This window comes from Harpia harpyja, chromosome 14, assembly GCF_026419915.1.
Source record: "Harpia harpyja isolate bHarHar1 chromosome 14, bHarHar1 primary haplotype, whole genome shotgun sequence".
Classification (NCBI taxonomy): domain Eukaryota; kingdom Metazoa; phylum Chordata; class Aves; order Accipitriformes; family Accipitridae; genus Harpia; species Harpia harpyja.
Window position 1 is genome coordinate 16,854,235 of NC_068953.1, and position 14,606 is coordinate 16,868,840.

At 52.4% G+C, this 14,606-nt stretch overlaps 1 protein-coding gene across 3 annotated transcripts in view; it reads right to left on the reverse strand.

The window, feature by feature from the left end:
- Positions 1 to 6,427: 6,427 nt before the first annotated feature.
- CORO2B (coronin 2B) overlaps positions 6,428 to 14,606 on the reverse strand; it is a 45,540-nt gene continuing 37,361 nt past the window's right edge. For 2 of the 3 annotated variants that reach the window (XM_052807962.1, XM_052807961.1), the window contains 9 exons: positions 11,878 to 12,027; positions 11,332 to 11,496; positions 10,610 to 10,726; positions 10,407 to 10,511; positions 9,947 to 10,043; positions 9,287 to 9,399; positions 8,440 to 8,530; positions 8,188 to 8,327; positions 6,428 to 7,664 (listed from right to left, as the gene is read on the reverse strand). In XM_052807962.1, the coding sequence (XP_052663922.1) occupies positions 7,533 to 7,664; positions 8,188 to 8,327; positions 8,440 to 8,530; positions 9,287 to 9,399; positions 9,947 to 10,043; positions 10,407 to 10,511; positions 10,610 to 10,726; positions 11,332 to 11,496; positions 11,878 to 12,027 (1,110 nt within the window). In that variant the 3' untranslated portion in view covers positions 6,428 to 7,532. The remainder of the gene's footprint in view (positions 7,665 to 8,187; positions 8,328 to 8,439; positions 8,531 to 9,286; positions 9,400 to 9,946; positions 10,044 to 10,406; positions 10,512 to 10,609; positions 10,727 to 11,331; positions 11,497 to 11,877; positions 12,028 to 14,606) is intronic. The other variant, XM_052807963.1, reaches the window with a different exon arrangement.

The following is a 14,606-nucleotide window of genomic DNA, read 5'->3' on the forward strand; positions in this document are numbered from 1 at the left end:
CTCCCCAGCCAGGATCATCTGCTGTGAAACCGAAACCATGAACTGGCAGGGCAGGGTCAAGCTCCTGCAAAGCAAATAGCAGCCACCAGCCCTGGGTAACGCAGGGGCAGGGCCAGTAGCTCTAGAGGTACAACCCAAACCTTGTGTTGCTCTAAACCAGCTCTGTCTCAGACTTCAGTTTGCCTTTGTATTGGGGAACTCGGTTTTCCAAAGACATAGCTTTTTACTCGAGCTGTTAGAAGGAATCGGCAGCAACTGGACCTGACATTTCCTGCACAATGAGCCTCCCTAAGTCCCAGGGACATAGCAAACGAGGACGTCCAGATGAACATGTCCTTTGCATGCACAAGATGCAGCAATACCAGGCTCACACAGCAATGCTGAAGTGACGTTTGGTTTAACCTGTCACCCGTGGGCTCTAGGGAGCCACTGCTGGCTTGCAAAGGCGTTTTTCCTCTTACCCTGGAAGCATTCAGAAACCTTTCAGCTCTTCGCCCTGTGTAAGCGGTGAATGACCCAGGTGTCATTTAAGTAACGCTTCTCTTTGTACCGTTAATTGTTTCAAAGATTACTTTGGAATTAATTAGGTGTCTCGAAACTGCAGCAGTAAGATCTTTGCTACCCATGCCTGGTATTTACTGTTTGCCCTGTGAAGCAGTGTCCTGTTCGCTGTTCAGTTCGTCTGAAGCACTAATGCTCTGGGAGATAAGAGAGAGGGAAGGAGAAGCATGAATGCATCTGATGAACAGCAAGGTTTTGACTGTGTGTGCTGGGAGGGGGAAAACTAAGTGACTTCTGCCTGCCTACTGCCACTGAAAACAAAAACGAGGTTTGCCCAATGAGGATAATTTCACAGTTATTTCATATTTCATAGTATATAAGTACAGTCTTGTCATGCTGAGAACCAAGGGCTTGTTTTCCCAAGTGCTCTGGATGTACATAAGTGCTGGCTAAAGATACTTAGCAACTTGCAGTGATGCTTAGTGACTTATATACTCTTGGAAAAAAACCCCAAACCCCAGTACTTTATAACAGTTCAGCAGGAAAACCCAGGTAGAAATACTGTCGGGAATGAATAACAGCAGAGTTCAGCATGTTCAAATGCCAGGGTTTTGAGTCACTTTGCTCTTTCTGCTCTTGGTTTGCCTTTTAACTACATGGTAGTTTGAAGAGCTCTCGTTGTGCAGCAGTCTAGGGCTGATCGATCTGCCTGGGCAGGGACCGTGGGGATGGAGCCTGGTGTTTGCCAGATGCCCAAACTATTCTCATTTGTGCATTTGTCTTTATATGTAGCATGAAACTTGCTTTATCTGGAACTTGTTGGGTGCTGGGGAAAGGTTCTTCATGGAAAAGCAGAGCCCTCCCTTGGCTCCTATTTTGGCGAAGTCCTAAGAGTTTGTTCCTGAGGTGCTTTATTTTGGCCTGTTGTCCTGAACCTGTTGTAAAGCTCAAACCACCTAAAATGTCCTGCTGGGGCTTTCCAGCCTTGTTTGTGACCCCTCTTCACAAACAAAACCTCCCTCCTGTGTTGCTCGGGGTTGTGCAGTGCCTGGCAATGAGCGTATGCGAGCCAGGAACAAGATGTTCATGGTCAAAATTGTTACATGCCAAGCTGAAGGTATGGGGACTGCAAATCCATATAGTCTTAATAACATAATGGCCTAGGTGTTTGCATTTCTAGCACCCTCGAGGACAGCTTCTCCTTGCTTGATTTGATAATGCTTTCTTGTACCTGTACTAATTGTGGTGTTTAAAGTAAGGGACGGGACTCTGGTGAAGGTCAGGAAGGCTTTCTGAGCCCAAATAATTGTCAACCTTATCCAATTATACAGGAGGAGAGTGATAGTTGGGGAAACCTATTCCTTCATCCTATTGCCCAAGGTGGGGGCAGTGACTTGCTTGACCACATTTATATTCCAGTTCATTCTGAATTGAGATTTGGATAAATAGAGGGGCAAATCTGCTGGTCTGCAGCCAGATGTAACGACTGACCATCCTTGCCAAAAGTGGATGCCTAAACTAAACTATCCCTATCACTAAACCAGTGATAGTCTAGGGTCTTATCCTGCCCTGCAATGCTTTGGCTGGTGTTTAATCACTGCCCTGGTTCTCTGCAGAACAATCCCTGCTTTGACCAAGAATCTCTTACAGTTGTCTTTAAAGATGTCTTATGTTTCCATAAGAATGAATTGTCCCATGCTGAAATTTAGAAATCTCTGATGACTACAGACTTCAGCCCTAGGAGCCCTGAGGATTTTCAGTCCCCAGCATTAAGACAAGAAATGTACTGCAGAGTACTTAAAAAATGAGAGTTGATGAAGGATCTAGCTGCACGGAGCTCATCGTGATGCAAAAATGTTTCTCAGCTTTCTGGAGGTACTTTGGCTTCAGTTATTGATGTCGATGCACAGATAAACCAGCACCAAATGTGCAGGCTGGGCAGAGGTTTGGGCTGGCAGCGGCCGTTTCTGCAGCTGGGGAGGATACCCCAGCACGGGTTTTGCAGTGAGGGCAGCCCCCCCTGCAGCCGTGCCGCTGCTGCCTGCGTCCTGCCAGCCCCTCCGGACCATGACCAACAGCTTGGCTCTAGCAGAAAGTAAGTGGGAAACCTGGGAATGGGATGAAGTTGCTGCACTCGCTGCAGGCTGATGGCAGGTAGGTCTGAGAGAAGGACCGCAATGCTTTCCCGGTGCCAAAAGAGGCCAGGGCAGCAGGCACTGCTTTCCCTTGGTGTCCCAGCTCATTGTTCTCTTCTGCTCCTGCAAATAATTCCTCCCACCTCCCAAAACGGAGCTGGGAAAGCTCTCCTCCATTCTCCCACTCTGCTGAGCGCTGATGAATGCTTCCTTCGCGGCGGCGTGTGAAGCAATCGCCCCGTGCAACCCACGGCTTTGCTTGCAAAAGCCCTTGCCCTTCTTCCAGGCGAGGCTCTGGCGGCAGCAGCGGTGCCCCGATTCATGGCTGCACGAATCACCGAGGGAAGATTTAAATCATCGGCTGCTATTTTGCTTCATGCATTGGGCAAGGGGATCGAGTGGGGATTAATGCTGTCGGGGGGGATAAGCGCAAGGTGGGACACAGGCTGGAGTCAGAGTATGTACATGTGTGGTTCGGAAGCTGCAGTTACTACTTCCCTTTTAAGTGGAAAACCTGACCACTTCTGTCCGAGCATCTCCCATTAACTCTTACTGGTGCTTCTCCAAATGCATTTTAACTGCTGTTCTTTTTAGCTCAGCAGTTCTCGCTTGGTCCAGATAATGTCACCGTACAACTTTTCTGCTATCAGCTGGTTGTTGTCACTGCTGGTTTTGCTCCTCCTGCCTGGAGCCAGTAAAAACACGGTGAAGAACTTTTTAGCAAGACTTTTAACATTTTCAGTTTGGAGTTCTTCCATTACACTTGGATGCTTGGCACTTGCTAAATGTGCGTGGAGAAGGGACGTGGCAGCAGAGGTAGCACCAGGTGAGCATTTCACCCTGGACATCCTCCTGTGAGAGACCACCACCGGTCCTTGCTCCAAACAGTACAGCTTTGCTGTAATTGCTAATTTTACTGTGATTTTTTCCAGCGCTGTTTGGAAGCTGGCTGCTGCTGGGCAGTAGGGCAGGTGACGGGGTGTTTCCCTGCTGAGCCCTTACAGATGCTGTGGAACATCTGGAGCAGCCACATCTGGCTGAAGCAGGTACGTCCAAGCACGGCCTTCGGTCCTAGCAGGCAGGTTGATGTGGCACGTGCCCGGTGCTTGCCAGGACACGCAGAGAAGCAGCCGTCCGCTGCACAAATCCTGGTGCGGTTTCAGCTCCATTTAGCACCAAATTCCCCTTTTGGTGTTTGAAAGCCTCCTCCCAGGAGGGAATGGGAAGGTTGGATTCTGGGGAATCTCACTTAAGGTCAAAAGGCAGCAGTGCATAATTTCTAAAAATGTACCAGGTTGGTAAAAATTTCTAATAATTTTTTGCTGGGGGGGGGGGGGGGTTGAGCTCCCAACGGAGGGTCCCTGGGTGCGAAGCTGGAGCTGCTGAGCCAAGCGGGGCCAAGTTCTGTGAGTGCAAAGCACCCCTTGATTTTAAGGATGTCAGAAAAGGGAAGGACCAGTGTCATCCTCAGCAAATCGATGGGAAACTCCCATTTAATTAAAATAAAACCCATAGTGGCTTCTCTGCATTTGCTTAATTTTAGATTTCAAAAACCAGATCCTACATCTTCATCTATAAATTCAGGGGGTTTTTAATCACCAGAAATCTTTTCAAGTAGGCACTCAAAAAATGTTGGAAAACAGAGAATAACAATAATCCTGCAGCTAGGAAGCATATGAGGAGGCCAAGCCTCAAACAAAGCGAAATCTCCAGGAAGCAGAAAGTAGGTCAGGTTGATAAGGATGAGCACAGAGGGACAGCATTAATATGGAGGGGAAAAACAAAGTAGGGAAGAAATCACCCCATGGCCCCGTTTGAAGAAGGAAGGGACTGTCTGCTACGGACAGCTGAGATCTTTAAGCCTTTTTCCTTAAAACCTGTTATCCCGGAAGATGTCAGCTGTGATGGAGAGGTAATTGCAGTTAGCAGCAGTACAGGAAGGGTGAGACCTCAGCCTGGGTTTGGATAGGGACAGCTTGGGAAATGCTGCAGATAAATTAGATGTTTGTGAATTACAGAGGCTGGATAAAGTTTCTGGAGGGGTCCTGGAGGAGCTGGGCCTGGAGAGCAAGGGATCAGCTCTGCTAACACTGCAGGAGCAAGGAGCCGTTGGGAGGCTTTAAAGAAACTAATGTCTGCAAGAAGGATGGGAGAAAAAAAGCTGGGAGGTTACAGACTCGTTGGTCTCATTTAGACCCTGGCAAATGCTGAACTACCCAGAAGCACCTAAAAAACCCACAAGAGAACCACAGGCTCATCAAGAGCAAAGAGCAAGGACATGGGGCAGTGCAGGAGCATGTCTCACGGTTCCCAAGTGACCCCAAATCACCAGGATGAGGGGTGATGCAGTGGGTCCTTGCAGCGATGCAGGATTGCACCCAGCTGCATGGGGCCCCTGCTCCGTGGTCGAGTCATAAGGTTGCAGCAGTGCAGGGAATTCGGTGCTAAAATTAGATATATCAAGTGCCCCCAAAAATGGGCTTTCTGCTTTAAATAGCACCCAGATGGTGGAGGAGGAAATGTTGGGAAAAGCTCAAGCTGTTACTGAGAGGGGAGTTTGGGAGGAAAGGTGCAAGAAGAGGAGCAGTGAGAAGCTGGTGAAGGGTTTGCCCTGGAAACTGCGCAACCACAACTCGGGCTGGAGGTTTTCAGTGAATCCCAAACATTTTGGGAGTCCCTTGAGCATGATTTGCAAAGGTATGCTGCACACTAAAGCCCACCCAGAGCCACCCCATGGGGCCGCATCCTGCATCAGTCGCCTGCACCCCCGAGAGGTCCCTGTCACCTGCAACAGAGGCAGCAATCGCCACTAGATTTGTGCTGATGTTTGCAGATATGCTAATTGACTCATTAATCATCACTACCCGCAGCTGTAATTGGGCTCATTTCGTATTGATTCAAGGGGCTTTGGAGAAATGTTGGCTCTTCCCTTACAAGAGATAATTTAGTGCACTAAGTCCCAACACACCCCCTTTGACTAAGGCCATAAGACATAAATAACCTCAAACAGGACCAAGCCACCGCTGCTCTGCACAAAGCAGCCAAGACGTGAGTAAAAAGTGGTTTCTCCTCCCAATTATGACACACAATAAACCTAGGAAACTCCAGCCCTGACACCAAATGCTAACACAGTCTTCAGCACAGAAAATGAAGAAAATAAAGCTTAAAGCTCTATTTCCATCTTGGTATCCCTTGCACTGCCCTTTTGCTCACACACGCCCGGCTGCAGCGCTGCAGGGAGCCAGGGCAGCTGCAGAACCACTGCATTTTACCCGCAAATTTGGGGCTGGTCTCAGCATAGGACATTTATTAGAAAGATGGGGACAGACTTTTTAATAGGGCCTGTAGCGATAGGACAAGGGTTTTAAACTAAAGGAGGGGAGATTCAGACTAGATACAAGGAAGATATTTGTTATGATGAGGGTGGTGAGGCACGCGAACAGGTTGCCCAGAGAGGTGGGAGATGCCCCATCCCTGGAAACATTCAAGGTCAGGTTGGACAGGGCTCTGAGCAACCTGGTCTAGTTGTCTCTTCCAACCCAAACCATTCTCTGAGTCCACAATTCACCTTTGGCTGTTTCCCCCATCCAGCAAAGTCCCTCCAGCGAGCATCTCCCCCTGGCAGCACTTGCCTTGCCAGGGAGCCCAAACCAGCCAACCCAGCCCGGGGCAAGCAGAGGACACCTTTGTGCACACCCAAAAATGTCCCTTTGGGTCCCACCACCTTGTCTCGGGTGGGGGCCAGCGCTCATGCATGGCCCCTCAGCAGAGAAAGAAAGGAGTGGGCAAGGTTTTGGTATCTTGAAAACGTTTTATTTCATCACTATTCCGTGGTAGCATAAATAATAGGCGATGACAGCACATTGAACGTAAAGAGGGGGAAGCAGTGGGTGCAGGGCACGATGTGAATTAACAGAGAGGAGAAACCATTGCACTGGTAGTGCTGGGCAGATCAGCAACTCAATTTAGTGAAAATATATATATAGGTAAACTAGCAGTATTTGGTGTTGTTCCCTGTGCTACAGGCCTAATCCACAAAAACTCGTGATTGTACACATGTGCTGAGCCCGCTGAGCCCTCTGAGCACCCACACAGTTTCAGCATCCCCTGGGTCCATCCCTTGGGGCAGCACCATGGTGTCTGCCTGGGGACCCTCAGGGCGAGCCTGGTAGCATCCTTCCCCCCTCCCTGTGGCACTGGCACATGTCCCAGCAGACTGGAGGAGGGTAAGTCCCTCTTTGCAGAGGGAGCAAAAATCCATCCCTGCTTAGAAAACCCAGCCTCTTTTTTTTTTTTTTTTTTAAAGGCGGCTATAGGTGCATGTGCATGGATGCACGCACGCACACATGCATGCACATGGAGCAGCTCCCTTCCCCAGGCTGTAGCCTGGGGACACTCACAGGCTGCTCCTGCCAAAGCCCGGCCATGCCGGAGCCCACCCGGCAGCACCACCGTCATGGTAAGGGTCCCAGGCCACCGCTGTGGCAGCGTGCTTTTGTGAATTAAGCCCTTCCCGCACCCCGTTCCAGTTCTGCACCCGCTGTCACATTTTTGCATAGGAAAAAAATTAATAGCAACAAAGCATCGCACCTTCCCAGGGAGTCGCCGCCGCCTCGGCTCCCCTGTGCCGGTTATTCCTGACGAAGGGGACACAGCTCGTCTACTTACTCCAAGACCATCGCTGGGGCACGCGGATGCCCCAGCTGCCTCTCATGCAGTAGCCTTCGGTTATAGCGGTTTTAGTGCTAGACAAGACTAGGAGGACGTATTTCCAGTTAGCGAGTGGGCTCTTGGCAGGTCACTTGACTTCTGGCTCATATTCTGTGTAAGTGGATACAATAAAATTAAAGAGCAAGTATAAACAAAGAAAGTTTATTTATAAAACGTCCCTGGAAGTTAATTATTCTTCGGGCTGTTACGCAAGTTTTTTAACTCCAGCTGTAGCTGTCGGATCCGTATGTCTTTCTGCGAGAGCTCGTCTTTCAGCCGCCGGATCTCGTCCTGCTGTCGGAAGAACATCCGAAGGAGCTGAAAGGGAAGGAGGGAGCTGGAGGGACCGCACCAGCCGCTTGCCCCCAGGGCTTCGCCCTCCTGCCAGCCCCTGGAGCCATGCTGGGGCCATTTCGTAACTCGGCTGCTTTTGCAACACGACCTCGTCTGCCATGCTGCCTGCTCTCTCGGATTTAATATTTTACCCTCCAGCTTGGGGATACCCTACACATGCAATCTGCAAACTCGGCTCCGGCAAAAAAAATGCCTTCCAGGACCAAGCGCTGTTTCCCCAGCGCTGCTGTATGTTGTTTCCATAGAAGGATTTTAATTAAAAAAAAAAAAGTTTAGGAGCTTAACGCCGCTCCTTTCAGTTGCTCTGTGGTAAATACGGAGCGGGATGCTTCAAGTCACAGGGAAACGCGGTGCCTGGGTACCTCAGTTTGGGAGTACAGGCAGAGACCTGCAGAGTGGTGCCTTTCCAAACTGCACCCAGAAAATGTGCCCCCCAAGCCAGCCACTGTCCCCTCCCGTGCCCCATGCCAGGGCCGCGCTGCCCTACCTCATTCTCCGTCCGGGGCGGTACGTTCTCCAGCAGGTCTATGCCATTAACGACGACGCTCTTCTTCTCCCTCACTGGTGCCTTAAAGACAATTTTGGATGTCTTCTTGTAGCCCTCCTTCAGCGACATCAGGATGGGATCTGAGCGGGGCAGAGCGCGGGAGGGGGTCAGGGAGGGCTGCGGTCCCATCCCACTGCCCGGCTGTTTTCGGGGCTCCGTGCCGCCCACCCAGCGCAGCACCGGTGGCTTTACCTCTGTTCACCCCACTCAGCCATTCATCCGGCGTGAGGGCTGGCTCCGTACCCGGAGTCATCGGGTAAATGTCCTCTTGGTACGTTTCTGACTGAAAACATGGGGAAAGAAAAGCAAGTGCCTCCGTGAATCTGCTCACAATTTTAACTACACGTTGCAATGTGCTGCAAATGATTGCGCTCACTCCTTTGGCATGCAGCAATGCACCCACCCAAGGCATCTGGGGAAGCAATAAACTGGTGTTTGCACCATTAAGTTAGATGAGAAATGCCAGCGCTGCCTGCTCAGGGCACACGTGGTGGATCTGGGAAATGCTGGCTTGGCCACTGGCAGCAGGAGTGCCAAGGGGCCGTAGGAGGACGAGCGGCTGCTGAGCTGTGGCAGAGCCCAGGACCAGCTCCTCCACACAGCCCTGGCCGGCAGCTGGGTTTGCTTCCAGCTACAGATGGTGCTGGGAAGGCAAACACCAAACCCTGCTCCAGCTCCACCTCTGAGATATATTTTACCAGAAACAGCCCCCAAACCTCAGGCGAGACAAGCCCCTTGCTGCCCGTCGCAATGGACCAAGCTGATTTTGCACAAATCGATTGCATCAAGGCCAGGAGCAATGCAGAGATGCATTTTCTAAAAACATTCCCATTCAGCTTTGGGTAAAACCCTCGTGGGAATCCCATGCCTGGGAAGTGTAATGACTGGGAGGTCTGAGACTGGTGCAAAGAGACCCAGCGATCAGACTGGTCAGCAAAGCGTTGCAAGCGGGGGCATCTCCATCACACTGGACCCACTTTGGACACCCCCATATGCCACTTGCCCCGGCCAGCCTGTCCCTGCGCCCCGAGGGACTCACCCTCCTCGGCACAATCATCGAGATGGGTTCGATCAGCCCCTTGAGGGTGACGAGCTTGTAGAACCGAAAGACCTCGCAGGCCGACACGTCCAGCCCGTGCTTTGGCATCACCCCTGCGGAAGAGGCACAGACAATAACCCCCGGGTGCTGCAAACCCGAGGCAGCCAGCTGGGACCCATCCACCTCCCCAGCACGGAGGACCCCAAAAGGTCCTCGTTCTCCATTTGGAGACCCAGATCCTTGATGAATTAATCCCTGCCATCACTCTGGGGACCTGGGGCATAGACCTGGGCCATACCAAAGGCGTTTGCAGGGACATCGGGAAAGGGATGAGCAGCTTTTATTCAGGACAAATCACATGAATCGCTGACTGATGTCCCCTGGTAAAGCCATGGCATGTGTGACAGCAGGAAGGGTGTCACTGAGCATGCGCCTGGCCGGGACCCAGCCCCAGCCTGGCTGAATCACCACAGGAGGAACAGCACAGCAATGTGAACACCGCCCTGCAAGCACTGCAGCCCTGTGTTGATGCTCCAGAGCCGGCACAGTGCCTGCCAAACCCATGCCAAACCCATTTGCCTGTGGCATTTAATTAAGCGCCTTCCATCATCTACCTTTTGCATGTTCAGAGCGAAGGGTCAGCAGCACAGCCATCCTTACCCAGTCCTTTTTGCGGTGCTGGGGAGCGAAACTCCATGAGATAACTCAAGTAGGGCTTTTCCGAGCCGATCTCATAGTACCGAATGTTGCCATCGCCCTGGAGTGAGTGCAGGGAAGAGGGATGGTTTAGTGCTTTGGCAAACACGAGGTTGAATAAAGACCATGATAACAACCCCCAGCACCCTGTCCTTGGGAAATGCTGGAGGGATACAGGCTGGGGATGCTGCAGCCCTGTGCACCACCCAGCAGGATGCTGCCCACTCATGCAACACTGGCAGGCACCTCTCCAAACCAGGGTTTCGTGGCCAAAGAGCTGTGTAACGCTTTGCTTGGGGCTCAGGACAGCCCTGCTCCCAGGACGGCGCTTCTCCCACACACAGTTTGCTGGAGAGAGGCCCCTTCGCCTCCCCGGGAGATGCCGCAGCTCCCGCAGCTGCGGGACGCGAAGCACAGCCCGTACCTTGCCAGCCAAGTACAGCATGTGAGTGTCGGCATCATAGAAAGGGAAGAGGAGACCTGAGAGCCCATCGATCTCCTCCTCTATCAGGGGCATGGACAGGTCTTCCTGCGCAACAGGGAAAAGCACTTTATTAACCAAGTTGTCCCGATGCTCGTGCTGAGCGGGGGTCCCAGTGGGGACGGAGCAGGGGTCCTGGCACCCACCTGGTCCCAGAGGGCAATCTGTCGCGTGTTCCAGCGCGACACCCCTGTCGTCAGCAGCCGCTTTGTACTGCCCAGGAAGACCACCCGGTTGACACGGTGGTTCTTGCAGCTGGCCTCCTGCAAGACAGGAGCATGCTCACCGGCAGCCACCCCCCCGCCGCGGCCCCCAGACCTGACCCTCATCCCAGGAAAGCCCCTTCTTTGGCAGGTACCCCGACCTGCTGCCCCCCCAACGCCTCTCCCGCCTCATCCCGGTGAAACACCAGCTCTGTGCTGGTGGGGTGGCAGCCAGGATGGAGGTACCGTGATTCAACACCTGTCCCCTGTGCAAAACGAAAATGCCTATCATCTCCCTGAATATTAGATATCACCTTTACTGAGAAACCGTCTTCCTCCAAACTGTGGCTCTTTCTGGGACTTTCTGCACACACACACCCACCCCTAATTTCTACTATTTTCCACAAATCCTTAATTAATAAAAGAATAAAAGCTTCCAACTCCCATGCTTGGAATGAAGCCAAGCCCTCTCCAACACCTTCACCTAATTTTAACAACAAGCAGAGAATTACCTGCAGACACTGACACATGCACAACATCACATCATGAGTACGTACAGTACCTTGCAAATGTTTTTATGTGTTTTCAGTAGGATTCCTCCCTAAGATCTTATTTCTAACCCCCCATCCCATGCAGCACACAGCCCCCCGGCACAAGCACCGCACCTGCAGGACCCTGCCGGAGCGCGGCTCCACGACCCGCAGCTTCTTGTCCTTGCAGCTGGTGGCCAGGAGGCTGCCATCGGTGTTGAAAGACATGCAGAGGATGACATCCGTGTGGCAATCGATCATCTTCACCGGCTCCCCAATGTCCAGGTTCCAGATGAGGACCTGTGGGAAGCGGGGAGGCTGCTCTGGCATCTCCACGCCTGGAGACCGCCCACCCCTGCTGCAACCTCCACATCTGCTTCGGGCATCTTAATATCTCCTATTTTGGCTGAAATCGCCCCCTCATCCCTTACAGACCCCCCTTCCATCCTCCCAGGGCCGCCCTGCAGCTGCTGCTTGTGCAAAATTACAATAGTCCTTAAGACTGTGTGCAAGACCCTTGCATGAGGGAAGGTACTGTCTGCTGCAGACACGGTGGGTCATTTTATTCCAGCCGGCAGGATCCTGCCCTGCCTGCACACAGGTGACTCCCACCCGTGTCACGAGCAGGGAAAGCCTTTGCAAGGGCAGTCCTGGGCAGCAGCCGAGCAGGGCAGGGCTCACCTTATAGTCATAGCCAGCACTGAAGAGGATGTTGTTGGTGGTGGGATGCCACTCGACGAGGCCGACGCGACGGCTGTGCCCATACAGCTCCAGGACAGCCTCCGTCATGTTCCTCTTCAGGCCTCCCTCGGGGATCTCCCAGATCCGCACCTGTGGGACAGGGCAGGTGTCAGGATGGGTTTGGGAGCCCCAGGAGGACCCCGACACCCACCCAGGGGGGCTCTGAGCTGCTGAGTCCCCACAGTACCCCAAGGCCAGCAGCCTCATCCTGCACCCCAATGGATGTCCTGGGGTTGATCACACCCGGACTGCGGGTGCTGAGGAGAAGGACCCGATAAAGCCAATGGAGCGCTTCCGGGGGAGCGGGGCCAGGGGAGACCCCCCGCTGCCATCAGCGAGGAGAACCTGGGTTAAAAACAAGCCAGAAAAGCCTCCGCACTGAAGGTGCTTGCTGAACAAAAGGAGGCGGTGCATTGGGACAGAATAAGGCTTCTGTAGTGTCTCCTCTTCAATTAAACAGCTCCAGATAATACTATCAAAGAGCGGTTACAGGTGCTTTCATCTTCATGGCAGGTCTCTGGTACGAAGCCGAAGTGACACGTCGCATTTATCTAACCCCCCCTCGGTCTGCTCCGTGCCCGAGCACTCTGCACCCATCCGAGCAGCGAGACCCGGGGTCCTGCCAGCCCTGTGGCTTCTCAAAGCCTTCTGAAACCCAGCAGCGTTTGGTGGTGCATACATGTCCCCACGTTCAGGTGAAGAGATGGAATGACTGAGCTTTGCACTCTCATCTCCTCCCCACGGCAGGCTGCCTTGGCCAGCACACTCATCCTTCTCAGAGCCTTCATCTCATCCCAGTTCTAACATCAGTTACAGACACACCACAACACTTTTAAGTAACACCCATTAAAAAAGCCAAACCGTATCAAATGCAGCACACAGTCTGTGCAGTTTCCCTTTCGCCTCCTCCACCAGCATCTCAAAAGACAAGCTTGCCCTTGGGCAGACGCAGTGGCTGGGGCCATGCTGCCCCAACGAGCATTGCTGAGTTGAAATAAAGCTTTTCCAAAACGTAGGGAATATCTGGGAGGCTGCTCCCCATGGAGGACTGATCCTGCTGTCCCTTCGGTGCCTTCTCCCTCTCTTCTCCAGCACCGCCAAAGGTCACCCCATCCAGCCGGGGGCTTAGCTACAGCTGGGGCAAGGGTGGCAAAAGTTAATTTGCAATATTGCAGTGAAAAAACTGCGTAAGGATGTACAGATGGAGCGGTGAGTTTTCTGCCTGAACCTGCACGTTTAGAGGTGGAAGACGCTGTTCTTCAGGTTGCGTGGCATGCAGAGGAAACGGCGTTATGACAGAGACATGGTTAAGAGGCTGGTTTGGCTCGGAGGGACAATTCTGAGAGCATCAGCGGTTTTCAAACAATGCACAACACGAGGAACAAGCAACACAACCCTGATTGCTGGGTGTCAAAGGAACCGGTTACGAAAGCAGCGGCTTACGAAACAGCTGTTACCAAACCTCCGGTTGCGCCTCGCTCCAGCGATCTGCATCCACAAGGGCTCTGAGCGAGCTCTGCATGCCGCAGAGGTGCCTGCTGCACGCTCGCTGCTTGGGGAATGCAGCATCAAGCCCGGGGGGGTGGGACACGCAGCGTCAGGGTCCCTGCATCGTCAGGGTCTGCTCAAATAAGAGCTACTTCTTGCCTTTTGCTGTGCAGGTAGCCTAAAGGATGGTTATTAAATGTGTCCTGCATCTGTGCTCAGCTGGGAATCATCGCCAGGGTTTCGCAGCACAGCATCACCTCTTGCGGTCTGCTCCTAACAGAGTTGCATCATTCCTTGTGTCTTGCAAAAAAAGGGGGTGAGTGCCAGGGACAGGCTATTTTAGGCAGGTTTCCCCATTACCACGGTCACTATGACCTGAAAATAGACGTGTCAGAACTGGTTGCAGTACTAGTGCCATTCTTTTGCCAGTATAGGCATAGCTGGAGCTAACTCAAAAATCAAGCACTGCATTTCACAACCTTGTCCCATCCTGGGATGGAAATGATGCTTTTGGAAAATTCTCATTAAAAAAAAGACCCAGAGGAACAGCCCTAGAAGCACCTCCCTCCCCCTCCTCCCCTGACACCAGGGAGCACAGCCGGGGTGGGACGCAGCCTGTGAAACCAAAGACTTCCTCTCCCAACCCAAGAAACCTTCTTGATAAAATTTTCCCTGAAACGCCCCTTTCCACAATGAGATGTACCCTGCAAACAAGACACCCTGCTGCAAAATCCCCCCTCTAGCTCTGCACGCCACATCAGCTCACTGCGCCTGAGTGCACAGAGCGCTCCGGCACAAGGAAAACGCGGAGCCTGAAACACCTACAGAGATTGGGGAATTCCCCTTTTAGTCTTTCCCACTTGGTTTGTCCTTTAAAAGCTCCTTCCCAAAAAGCCTTCACAGCATTTCTGCAGCTCGCAGCACTGCAGCAGGGACCAGGAACTTGAGAATCAGCCCTGTCGCTAATTGTCCCGCAAAGACAAATAATGAATTATCAGTCCTGGTGCCCCAAGGGAGAGCATCAGGCGAGGACAGACACCGTTATCTGAGCGGTAGCAGACAGGTACGGATGGATATGGGGTTGATAGCAAGGGAGAAATTACAGGAGGGGTTTCAAGCAGAGCGACAACCCAGGTGGGCTGCGAGAGAGATCACTCTCCAGCAAGGCAGCATCTAACCGT